The sequence below is a fragment of the Salmo salar genome, chromosome ssa25, assembly GCF_905237065.1.
Source record: "Salmo salar chromosome ssa25, Ssal_v3.1, whole genome shotgun sequence".
Lineage (NCBI taxonomy): Eukaryota > Metazoa > Chordata > Actinopteri > Salmoniformes > Salmonidae > Salmo > Salmo salar.
In genome coordinates, this window is record NC_059466.1 from 6,601,402 (window position 1) to 6,614,788 (window position 13,387).

The following is a 13,387-nucleotide window of genomic DNA, read 5'->3' on the forward strand; positions in this document are numbered from 1 at the left end:
AATCATAGTTGTGTTGTACCTCGTTTCCCTCCTTTAGGGAATGGTAGTAATAGTCATAATGTTACGTTTTGGCCCTCCTGAGAACATTTTGTGAAGTTACTTGTGAGCTTCTGCATTTGACCTACAAATCAAATCAAACCTCCCTGCTCACTGTGGCACCATCCCACATGCACTGGAGACCACACGATTGGTTAAAAATTACAAGGGGGCAGGAGCTAAGGGGGACAGGGCAGACATATCAGCATGCAGCTGTCATTCTGATGCCTTCTGGTTGTGTGGCTGTCTCTTCCCCTAAGGACTTGCCTGGCAGAGGTTGCGAGAGATCATGAGTGAGAAAGCTTAGCTCTTTTGGGACAAGAGGGGGAACAGACAGTGTACATTTGGTGTGACTGAGACTGGTGCATACTGAATTGGAAACAAAGTGAGTTTGTCAGCCAATCCTAAGGGTCAAAATGGGAAGTAAGGTCCTTTACAGATTTACAAGAGTTCAGTGCACGTTTTCTTTGACTCGCGCTGAATGAGTTCAAGACAAGGACCGGCTCAAGAGGGGTGAGAAGCAAGAGAAACCAGCCAGGGGAAAGGAAGGTGAAAGGCAGAGGCCATCAACTTCTAGAAGGCAAGACTGGGAGCTGTTAATGCAACATGATCCTGTGGGTCTTGCCCTAAAAATACCGCCAGGCAGGAGAACGTGCACAGACTGTATGTGCCTAATTTTCCCAATTGGACTTCAAAAGCCGTCACAAAAAAAAAACATTTTGGCTGGGGACTTTGAAGGTAATCTAATCCAATTTAATGAAGTTTATTTGCTTTAGAACTTTGATAGCAGAAGTTACAGGGATATTCTTAGCAATACATGAGCCCATTCAAACCACTTTAAAAGTTAGTGTTACATTTGAAAGGCTAAACAATAGTTATAATAATCAAAATGATCAAGTCTAGATGGGGAAATTACTTTTAATCTTCTCTTGAATCTCTCTACGTCAACTATCTTAAAGAAATTAAGAAAAAGGGTCCAGTAAACATTGGGACCCATTTTGAATACGCAACTAATGCTATTATAAGAAGGCATCACTGTGAAAATGAAAAAGGCAGAGGTGCAGATGACCCTGAAGAAGGGAGCAGATGAGGGGGTGCGCAACGTCCCTAGCCCCATCTTCCTGCCAAAGCGGGCCAAAGCCAATCCTAACCCTGATCAGACGGTCCCCGACTCGGGGGCCTCCGCATTTCCCACCCAGACCCCTCCTGTGTTTGTACGCAAAATGAGGAATGCCGCTGTGGGTACTGGCTGCGACATCCGCCTGAAAGTGGCGGTGGCCGGAGACCCACAGCCCTCGCTCTACTGGTACCACAACGACGACCTGCTGAATATGGATAATCAGGAATACGGGGGCCTCTGGATCAGGGACTGCAAGCCCAGTGACGCCGGGCTTTACACCTGCATTGCCAACAACCATCTTGGGGAGGCGCGGAGTAGCGCCGTACTCGCCGTCCTGGACCTGGGGGAAGGTAATGTAGACGGATCACTTATCCTATTGTTTTGTGTTGAAAGTCCTTGACCTCTTATCAATGTGTTTTTCTACTAAGTTCTGGCACAATCAAGGATGTTTTGGGGCCATGTTTTGGCGTCCCCCCATACATACCCCCAACTAATACTCCCATGTGTTTCAAGTCATTCATACTTGAATGTATTGTATTGATCCAAGAATATGTGAGCAAATAAGGTTTGAGATTATTTAGAAAAACTTAAGCCATTTACATTATCTCCACATTGTCATGACATGACAGTTTACCTATTGAATCTCTCAATGCTCAAAGCTTGTGAAAAGTTGAAGGGTTCACATAAATAGCATAATGAATCATTTAATTGAACCAGTCATAATGTGTGATTTGATTTGTAGCTATGTTTGTGCAGAGCTAAAGAGGGATTAATAGTGAAGACCAACAAAGACACAGTGGCAATGTGATAATGGACAACTTGTCCAACAGGCTGTACATTTGTAATGGTGGATCATAGGGAAGAGTTGGATAACACTTGATATACATCCTGCAAGTATAATGTATTATGATGTAGTCATAATGCATTTTATGACTATATGCGCCCCTTATAATGTTGTATTATCATTTATGATGATCCTGACTAACCAGCCATTTTGAGTCAGTTGAAATGTTGATACATAGAGACATAACATATTATAAAGCTTTGTGCAAGTCATATATGCTTACAAGAAGTCATAAATAATTATACCTTCATGCTTCAAGTTAAGTGTTACCAACAGTTATACAGGGGTTAGAGTGCTTTATCCTCCTGGGTTACCTTGTTTTGTTCTGATGACTGAATCCTGAGGCCTGTTTTGTGGCTGCAGGAGTGATAGGATATCCTAAATCACTGCATAGAAGTATGGCAGCCTATAGAGATGACATGTTGCTTTAGGGTTCTGTTTGTAAACTGCATCAGGTTAATAAAGTAATAGTCTAATAAATCTTGAACTTCCATAATCTCAAATAGAATTATGTAATGTAATGTATTATAGCATGGCTCTGTCTTGTTTGGAGTTCTTGGGTCCTGGATCAGCAGGTCGTTCGAGATTAACAAAATTGGATGTCCTGAGGACGTCGGGAAATGCCTTCAAAACTGTCCACTAGGGGCAAGTAGGCTTGGGTTTTGCTAGGGTGTTGTGGACTGGGGTGGTAGATGTGTGACTCTGGATTAGAAGGTTGTGTATTCGATCCCATTTGTGGACAGTGTTTTTTTATTTGAACCCTATCCCAAACCTTCACACTTACCTTAACCATTTGGAATGAGTTCCTAAACCTTATGTTTTAACCCTATCCCAAATCGTAACCTTTACCTTAACTATTCGGAATGAGTGCCTAAATTGAACCCTTAACTTCGAAATTTGATGTTTGGACATATGGAACGATACAACTACTTCTCAGACGGAGTTCAGCGTGTCAAATTGGAGGGCCTGTTGTCCGGACCTCTGGCAGTCTCTATGGGGGTACCACAGGGTTCAATTCTCGGGCCGACTCTTTTCTCTGTATACATCAATGATGTCGCTCTTGCTGCTGGTGATTCTCTGATCCACCTCTACGCAGACGACACCATTCTGTATACTTCTGGCCCTCTTTGGACACAATCTACCTACCTCATCCCCATACTGCACACCAGTATTTCTACTTGCACATCACCATCTGCTCATCTATCACTCCAGTGTTAATTTGCTAAATTGTAATTACTTCGCTACGATGGCCTATTTATTGCCTTACCTCCTCATGCCATTTGCACACACTGTATATAGACTTTCTTTTTTTTCTATTGTGTTATTGACTGTACGCTTGTTTATTCCATGTGTAACTCTGTTGTTTGTGTCGCACTGCTTTGCTTTATCTTGGCCAGGCCACAGTTGTAAATGAGAACTTGTTCTCAACTAGCCTACCTAGTTAAATAAAGGTGAAATGAAATAAATAAAATAAAAAACAGAGCAGCAGGAGCAGGAGCAACAAAAACACTTCAAAATTTGACGTTTGGAGCAAGTTCGAAATTTGACATTTAAAGAAAATGGATGAATGTCTAATTCTGTAGTGAGACTGTGAGAGCTTATTTCCTGTATATCTTTCCACATTTTCCAGCATAAAGTTTATCATGCTAGCCTTTAAGTGTAATTTTACATTTTCAGGCTACCTGGATGTATGTTTAATCTACGCTATTAAAAACATGAAAATATAGAGTGGCAGTGTGATTGAATCTAGCTCTCAGTCTTACATAGAGCCTTACACACGGATATGCATGTGTGTACAATCATTTGTAGAGTATGTGCTCAGTATTAAATCAGTGACACCTGTTAGTTGTATGAAAATCAGCTATATGACTGATAGACCAATGATTCATGCATCCAGGAATCGGCATGCAGTCATCACACTACTGAGCCAAGCTGAACTGAGCCAAACCAAGCTGTATTGGGCTGACCTAGTTACGCATCCACCATAGTTTCTGGAACCGTGTTGAAAAGCAAAGTGTGAAAATATTAGAGCAAACACAGTTTTGTTCAGGTCTGGACAATAGTATGAAAAGGGTAAAAGATGCTGTTTGGAAATACCTAAATATGCCTTTGTCTTTTGGCCATGTTTGTCTTGTAGGATGGGTTGACTGGTCTTGATCATCAGATGTAATACCAGGTATTCAGTGGTATACAGATCTGGCGTTTTTACCCTGGCTAAAGCCTGCTCCCAATCAGAGGAGTTACTGTTTCAAACATGCCTAAGATCTCCTGCTCGCACTGCAGCTTCTTTCATTGCCGGCATCGGGTTCGATTTTTTAAGGCAGTAACTTTTACAGTTCAAGTTGTTTGTGTGGAACAAGCATTCAATAAAATTGGATTATACTGCAGTTTATACACTTGTGGTATTATTATGCAACAGTGTGGACTTGAGAGTTTCTTATTTTCGTACAGAAATTACAGTATGTGATTCAAATGTCACCTGTATGGCATACATTTTTAGGACACCCTCAGCTTCAACAGTCTCCTCTGTCTTTACTGCTACAAATTGCTTTTCGATCAAATGGGTGTAAACAAATGATTTTTTGCTCTTTGACTCTTGAAACTCTGTCCTCACTTGAAACTCTGTGTTTCCGTCCTCAGCTCTGACTGTGCCTAGTCTACAGCTGTCCTATCAGTCATTGGTAGTGCCTTACCCCTCTGCCTCTTTCTCTCCCTTTCTCTCACTATCCCCTTCCCCCTCAATGACGACCATCTCTGCACTGCATGTTATTTATACCCATGGAATGTGCCAGGCCTCAGATTTGTGTAATGTTAATAGGCCACAGTGTCTCCAATTACAAAGGAAGACATCACAGCTAATAATAGACCTACCCCCCTGGAAGAGGTTTTCAGGGTTCTCTGTTATCAGAACTAAAATCTGAATGACCAGGGAGACAAATTTTATTTCAAACCCACACATCCTCTCAAAACATGTTGATGATATATTCTGAAGATGCCCACTCAGTACAGTAGATATCCATGGTCAGCCTATAGGCCCCGCGAGATTGATTTTAGCTAAACTGGCTAAATGAGGATCTTAATGGTGGGGCTTAGGATGGTTACCTGGCCAGCACCACACAAATACAAGGCCTTTTAACACTTGGCTCAGACAGAGGTTGGCTTCGCCTCGTGCCTACCCAGCTAGCAATTAGGAATCTGCCCAGAAGCGGCCCTCTTCCGTGGGGCCGGAACTGGCTGAATCGGCCCGGATTCAGATGTCGGACTCGCCCCGGAATCAAAATGAATGACTGCCCAGAATTGTCCCAAGTACACCAGGCCGTTTCCGTCTACCAGAATTATGATGGTTACCTGGCCAGCACCACACAAATACAAGGCTTTTAACACTTGGCTCAGACAGAGGTTGGCTTCGCCTCGTGCCTACCCAGCTAGCAATGAGGAATCGGCCCATCCTAATCCCTATTAGGATAGTCAGTGCTATTGACCCTACTTTTGTTTATCCCATGTGTAACCCTGTGTTGTTGTTTGTGTCGCACTGCTTTGCTTTATCTTGGCCAGGTCGCAGTTGTAAATGAGAACTTGTTCTCAACTGGCATACCTGGATAAATAAAGGTGATCTTACCAGAATCCCCCCAGAAGCGGCCAGATGGAAATTTAAATAAATGTATACAAAATTACACGATTTAGTAATTTTAAATATTACTATTATACATACAAAAAAACATTTTGTCTCGGAGAAAACACCACACACCTGGTGACCGTGTCAGCATGCATGTGCCTAGCCCGCCACAGGAGTCGCTACAGCGCGATGGGACAAGGACATCCCAGACGACCAAACCCTCCCCTAACTCGGACGACGCTGGGCCAATTGTGCGTTGCCTCATGGGTCTCCCGGTCGCGGCCGGCACGGGTCTCGAACCAGAATCTGTGGAAAGGCAGTTTGCACTGTCTTAGACCGCTGCGCCACTCGGGAAGTTCCATCTGCAATGTTTTTAATGCTTATCAATTGCCTTGCCCAAAGTAGCAAAATACTAAAATACTACACAGGACTCTTAAAAAAATTAATTTAAATGTTAATTGTATTTTTTGATCACAGAAACAATGAGTAAAATATTGAAAAATTTATAGATAATGAAACGCTAATTATATAAAAGCAGCTCGTGTAATCATCTGCCAGAGTGTAGCCCCAATTGGCCCGAGCCCCAAGTAATACATTTGGGCTAGATAACTCACACCGAAATCGTCCCGAGCCGCAAGTAATATATTTGGGCCAGATAACTCACACCGCATTCGGCCCGAGCTCAATCCCTGCATCCTAGCCATAAGTAATACTGCCGAAGGTGGCCCAGACTCGGGCCACATGACGTCGGCCGAGTCTGACTCTCAGCTGAGTGCCCCGACTCTCAGCCGGAATAGGCCCAGATCCACTGTGCTAGCTGGGTAGTGATCACAGGCATTCTGAATGGGTGGCAATGACAATTTAGTCTAAATAATTAGTAGGAAAACTCTTTGCCATCGTTATGATGTCATCAGATCTACTTTAGATATGACAATGATGTGGCTTTGTGACCCAGAGGAGGCAGAGGTTGGCTTTTAGCTATGATAGCTCTACACGGTCTTGGATATAGTCTAGCTCTACACGGACTCAGATAATAGGCTAGCTATCTCTTCACATTCATGGATATCCAAGCAGTGAGAGGAGCAGTAGACATGACACATACCAGCTTTTGAACTGTGTGGCTGTAGTGGAAAGCCAGCTAGCAAGCTGAACCGTGTGCTACTAAATTCATTTCAAGCTAGCTATTATAGCTAATCTGGTGCTCTTCATTAAATCCTAGCTACCTAGCTCCTGTACCATTATACCATATCTAAACTAAATCTGACAGCACCATAATGACACAGGGTATCCTTACCTTCTTTTGAAATGTCCAGTCACTACAGTGCACTTACACAATCATTGTTAAATCACAGTAAAGCTGTCAAACCCATGACTAGGTGCTCTAATCACTTTTTTATTTGAACTGGCCTTATTGCTCTTTGTATAATTAAACATTTGAAGAAGTGGATAGATTGTCTCTCTCTCTCAAAAAATAAAAGGAAATACACTATGGGCAATATGCATTTGGAAATTGTAGTGAGTGTACCATTCACTAATTTAGATCATTGGACATTAAAGTGATAAGGAATGAAAGGAAGCCATCTTAGACTATTTGGACAGAATCACTCAAAGGATCACTCTGTGTGTGTAAGTCTGAGACATGTGCCTCAGATGATATCCCAGATCATCAGTATTATTTCTGCTGTGAAAAAGCACAACAGCCTTTTCTGTTCACCTTTTTTATCTTGGCTCTTGATTCTCTAAACCCTTATGCCTCTGTAATGTATCAAAGTGATTGACTCACACTGCCTGTTAGTTTTTCAGTGTGCGACAAGAGTTCAGTTGACTGTAAGTAGTAGATACATGTTTGTATTACAAACACAACAACAAGGACTGAAGTGTTGAAAAACAAACCTGCATCTGTAGCTGAACTTCAATTCCCATGTTCCTGTTGAGATAGCTCAGGGTGACCATGGCATGGCATGGCAGTCTGTCTGTCTGAGCTGACCACAAATTGCATCGCGGGGTAAATAAAGCCTCCACGTCAGGGCAACACTTGTGCACATTGGGAAACTCCTGATCCCATCCATTTCAGGACTACTGCAATTGCCAGGGATCTCCTCTCACAATTCACAGAGTCTATTCTCTCTCCTACAGTATATCTCAACTTGCCAAAAGTGTGACAAAGATTTGTGCATCAGTACAGCAAGTCCTACTTGGCGCTTCAGATTAATTTTGTATTTAAATGTATAAATGTATCTCTTTCATCACAAATATGCCTACTTACATGCCTTCTATCAGTCTCTTTACATAAGTACCACATTAGAAATGGCATCAAGGACCATATTGGAAATAAGCTATCCACTGAACAAAAAGTCCACTTCACTTCAACAAGAAGTTGAATCAAATCAAAATACCTGGAAAGTATAAAGATAAAGATACCATAAAGATAGTTGAAATTGCAAACATGTTGTTTCACAATGTTTGAAAAAGCTGTTGCTTTGAAGGCCAAAATCAAAAGATCACTTCAGCATTTTAAATTCTGTGTGTAATTACATTTTGAATGGCCTGACTGGTGTTAAATCTAACAACAGTGCTCCTGTTACTACTGAATAAAAAGGTGCTCATGCTTCAAACAACAAGTTGAAAACAGTCCACATCATGCAGATAGTCATATTCAGTGAGTAAAGCCAGGAATGAACAAAAAAACAAAAAACAGACAGTGGGACAGATTTACCAAGTATTTGCACCTGTTAGTTACAAGTAAAAGAAACAAAGCTAAACCATATAAACTTGACTCTTTACTTGAAAGCCGTATTCCTTCTCTTTACCCTCATTTGACCTTTTTGTTCCATTGTTTATGTTTCATGGAAAAAGCAAATGCACATTTTGCACCAGTGCAAATGCTTAGTAAATCTGATCCAGCGACTTTAGTTCATATGGTTGTATCATTGTTTGTTATTTATTGTTTTTTATTATTTGTTCTTTGGAGTAGAGTTGGTCAGAGACACTGGTTGAGTTTTTTTTGGAAGTGTCATGTTTTTTTAGACCAGAGGACATGACATGAGACAGAATGGCAGTGGCATCAGAAACCCGACAGTGCAAGGGGTGAGCGTGGGGGATTTCCAACCCATTGCTCGGATTCCACTGAACATATGAACAGGGGGACAGTGAGAGCAGCAGGAGAGGGAAAGATGGGTGACAACAAGATCGGTCTTAGAAAAGAGGTTCACAGACAGCATTGTGAATTGCAAAGTGTTAGCAATGGTTGGAGAGAAAGGGAGAGTAGGGTAATGGACATTATAATAAACATTTTGTCATCTAACCAAGTCTCCCATATCCAGCAGCTCAATATGGTTCTTCCTCACAAAGAATGGTCAGGATTTCAGATATGTGTTCATACACATGTTATCAGGAAGCAATTGCATTGGACACCCTTGCTCTAGGTCAGTGGTACTCGTTGTGCTGCCCCCAGGCCACATGCGGCTCGCGAGCCCTTAATTTGTGGCTCGCATTGATTTTCCGATTTTCCATTCATAATACATAACAATGATACAATTTCAATTCAATGTGTTTAATGCAGGCCTGAATCACTTCATTGAATATATCGATTGGTCCCTGGATGGCAGATAGATGGCAGTATAGTGCAGCTGTTGAACAGAAAGGCCGTACTAGAACGTTTGCCGAAATAGAACGCAACTGCTCAGCTACAACAACCGACACATATCAGTTTGCTACTAACTAATTTTGCAGTCTGGTCGACATGGATCGATTTATTGTAAAAATTAAACGTAAATCTATTGACAATGAAAATGAGGGGGAAAAGCTGGAGAACAATGTGACAGCTATGAACAAACAACCACCGGAGGACCAGGAAATGGTGGAGGGGAAATGCAGCTAGCTAACGTAGCTAACCTAGCGAACGTGGCTCCGGTGGCTAAGAGAAGGATATGGTAGATTCAAGAAGAACACAGAAAGTTCCAAGAGAAATGGACAGACAAGTATTTTTTGTACTGCATGATAGGACTAGCTCACTTTGTCTTATTTGCCAGAAGGCAGTCAATTATTTAAAACAAGCAAAGTTAGAGCGACATTTCCAGTCACACCATGCCCACTTTGACAAAACATATCCGCCATAAAGCAACCTCAGAAACAACAAAATAGCTCAACTCAAAGGGCAACTGTCACGCCTGCTCCCGCTCCCCCTCTCTGGCAGCCCATCATTACACACACCTGTCACCATTGTTACGTGCATCAGCGCTTCATTGGACTCACCTAGACTCCTTCACTTTGTTGATTGCCCCTCTATATCTGTCTTTTCCTCAGTTTGATCCCTGTGTCAGCATTAATATAATTTTCTTCCCCCTGTCCAGACGCTGTCCGTGTTTTGTTTCATGTTCGTTATTTATTAAATGTTCACTCTGTACTCGCTTCTCGTCTCCCAACAACAAATGATGGACAGATCTAGCACAGTTGCAGAGAAAACAACAGAGGCAACATATGAGATTGCTTGGATACTCGAGAGAAACAAGAAGGCCTTCACAGACGCGGAGATTGTCAAAGAATGTTTTTTGGCCTCAGCCAAAATATTGTATGCTGATTTCACAAACAAGGAAGCTATTGTAAAGCAAATTAGGGGACTGCCACTCTCAGACTCAACCATAACAAGACGCATAGAAGACATCGGCAAGGACATCGGTAGGCATCTGACTACTGACATATCCATGGCGCTGTGTTTTAGTATTGCGCTTCACGAAAGCACTGATGTAAGTGACATTGCCCAATTATGTGTTTGGGTCCGTTTCCCTCAAAACAAGTGGTTCAGAGAGGAACTTTTATGTTTACTGCCCCTTCAGGGACAAACACGAGGAGAGGATAATCTGAAAGCCCTTGTTTAATTTTTTGATGATAATAATATTGACTGGTCAAATTTTGCATCTGTGTGCACTGACGGCACCCCAAACATGTGAGGGAAGGAGAAGGGACTCATAGACCTGATGAGAAAGAAAGAGGATATTCCCGAATTTGTTACGTTTCATTGTATCATTCATCAGGAAGCACTTGTGGCTAAACTCAGACTGTGACTTACAGAATTTGATGCAGAAAGTCGTGCACGTGATGAACATTATTATTGCAAGGGCACTGAATAACCGGCAATTCCGCAAGTTGCTGGAGGAATGCCAGACAGAATATGGCGACTATTTCACAATGAGGTGCAATGGCTGTGTTTTCTCTCTCTCCTCCCTCAAATCCGTGAATTTGTTGCAAGCAAGGGGAGAGAGGAGCCAGAGCTGGATGATCTACTGTGGATATTAAAGCTGGCTTTTTTAACTGACATCACCTGCCACCTGAACACGGTGAATCTCCAGCTCCAAAGGAAAGCTAAAACTCTGGGCAAAATGCTATGTGTGGTCACAGCATTTCAAAATAAAATCACCACACTGCTCATACCTGACAGACAGTTTGATAATTTCCCAAAACTCAGAGCAGTCACCACATACAACCCAGACATACTGCAACATTTTAGCTATGATGCATTTGTGCATATGTTGGAAGAATTGCAGTTGAAGTTTGAGTCAAGATTCAAGGATATCATGGAGTACAAGGAGTTTTTCAACTTCATTGAGAACCCCTTTCATGTGCCAGTGTCATCTCTGACCCCAGTCATCACAGCCCTCTGTCCTGACCGTGCTGGAATAGAGTGAGATAATGGGGCTGCAGGCAAATGACACATTGCAAGGTGAGCTAAGGTGTTACCAATTTCTGGAGCCTTGTGTCAGACACAGAGTATTCACTTCTGAAGCAGTGTGTGCAAAAGGTGACATAATTCTTTGTCAGCACTTATTCATGTGAAGCAACATTGTTAACAATGAACATTGTGAAAAAAAACTGAGAAACAGACTGACCAATGCACACCTGGCTTTCCTCACAAGTATAGCAACAACAGACTATACATTTAGAATTAATTCAGTCAATGAGCAGAAGGGACGTTTTCGCTAATCCAACTACTTAGGTAACCGTTAACATGGGTCTTACATGTGATGTAGCATATTTGATGTGTGTATGTATATATTTGTGATGTGCTGTACATCAAATCAATTGCATGTGCTCTATTGCACTGAATTTGCTCTCAATTGATAATTGATAATATTGGGGGAAAAAGTAAACAAATTAAAGATCTGTGCGGCCCTCTGAATGATTGTCTCAACCCAAAGTGGCCCCCTTACAAAAAATGGTGAGTAACACTGCTCTAGGTTATGTATCAGATCTAACTAATGTGGGGCAGATTTTATGGATGGATTTGAGAAACGTACAAGCTAATTACTTTGTATTGTGGCGTACAGCAGGTCAGCCACCAGGGGGAGACTCGTCGTGTAACAGATGAGGTATACATCACGAGGCGATGGCGCCATCTGCTGGATGTGCCAGGTCTCGACGGGCTCTCCAGCCAGGACTAATTGGGGCTGATTGGGAGCTGGTGAGTAATCAAGGGCGGATTGCTCACCAGCAGTGCAAGGCCCATAAAGCTGCCAGAAGGGCAGCACACAGGAGGAATGGGAGAAGAAAGGACTCCTGTGGTATTGTTGATGGTTGCAGAGGTAAGAAGAGGGAGTTCGGTTTTGTGCCCGACAGGATACAGCCAGACCCAGAATACCAGAAGACGGCATCCCGGAGAGGGTCTCATAGGGGAGACCTATCCTTATCTTTTTGATCTATTATTTAAATAAACACTCTTGAAACTGAGCTAATCCTTCTGTGTCTGATATTGGTAAACATCTTGACCAAACCCCCTGGTCTGCCACAGTACATTTTACACCTCTACTCAGTGGTGATTTTAGCATGTAAATCTTGGTGGGGCAAAACATGAATTTTGTGGGATGCATGCCAGTAAAGCCTCTACACAACACTAAACAATACATTAATTGCACTATAACAGTGACAAACGGTGCCCACAAACTATTAGGGCCTACAGTACATAAAACTGTCCCAACAGTAGTCCCAACACCTTACCACTGCTACACCTGGCTATTTGTGGAGCCTTGTCTGGTAGCGAAACAGTTCATTCAGCCTCATTTACTGCCTTTAAAAACATATAGCTGATAATATAGCTGATATGACTGACTTGCTTAAACAAATGTGGTTTCTACTGACAATTGAGATGTACAAACTACGGCTTAAGGGGACGATAAAGACAATGAGTGAGCTAGAACAGACGTAGTTAATATAGCTATTTGTTCAGCACTTTTGAAATGTACAGCGACAGAATTCAGAACATGGGCCATGCTTACGGTGTTCTCCCTGTACACCAAGTCAGAACCGTCGGATAAATAAAGGAGGCATATAAGCAGACAATGAAATGTCTTACAATTTTTGATGATTACATTTCTCAAAAACTGGTTATAGGCTACATGTGCACCACCAAGTCAGAACAGTAGGTGAAATTAAGAGGTGAAAATAGAATTATTAGGGTGTGGCACATGGGCTACTAACAGCTTACTATGCAACATAAACTTAGTATTACTTTCTTAGCTACAGTAAGCTATCCACCTTTCCCTTTCCTTTCCCTTATACATATCTCCCTGGCATATTACATAATTTATGCAGCAGCATACAAGACATTTTTGGACTCACCTTGTTGTGCTGTGCTCACTTGAACAGGAAGGTGACGTGGTGGTTCTTCGTGGGCAAATCTTGTCATCAAACTTTGTTGTCAAAGTCTAGCCATCTCTGGATTTATGGTGCTTTCAAGACAACTCTGGGAAAAAAAAGTTGAGTCATGATGACGTCAGTG

General features: G+C 42.1%; 1 protein-coding gene across 1 annotated transcript in view; it reads left to right on the forward strand.

Moving 5' to 3' along the window:
- Positions 1 to 268: 268 nt before the first annotated feature.
- Positions 269 to 13,387, forward strand: part of LOC106586064 (striated muscle preferentially expressed protein kinase) — a 130,506-nt gene continuing 117,387 nt past the window's right edge. Inside the window, exon 1 of the mRNA XM_014172901.2 lies at positions 269 to 1,506. Within this exon, the coding sequence (XP_014028376.2) occupies positions 1,080 to 1,506 (427 nt within the window). The 5' untranslated portion in view covers positions 269 to 1,079. The remainder of the gene's footprint in view (positions 1,507 to 13,387) is intronic.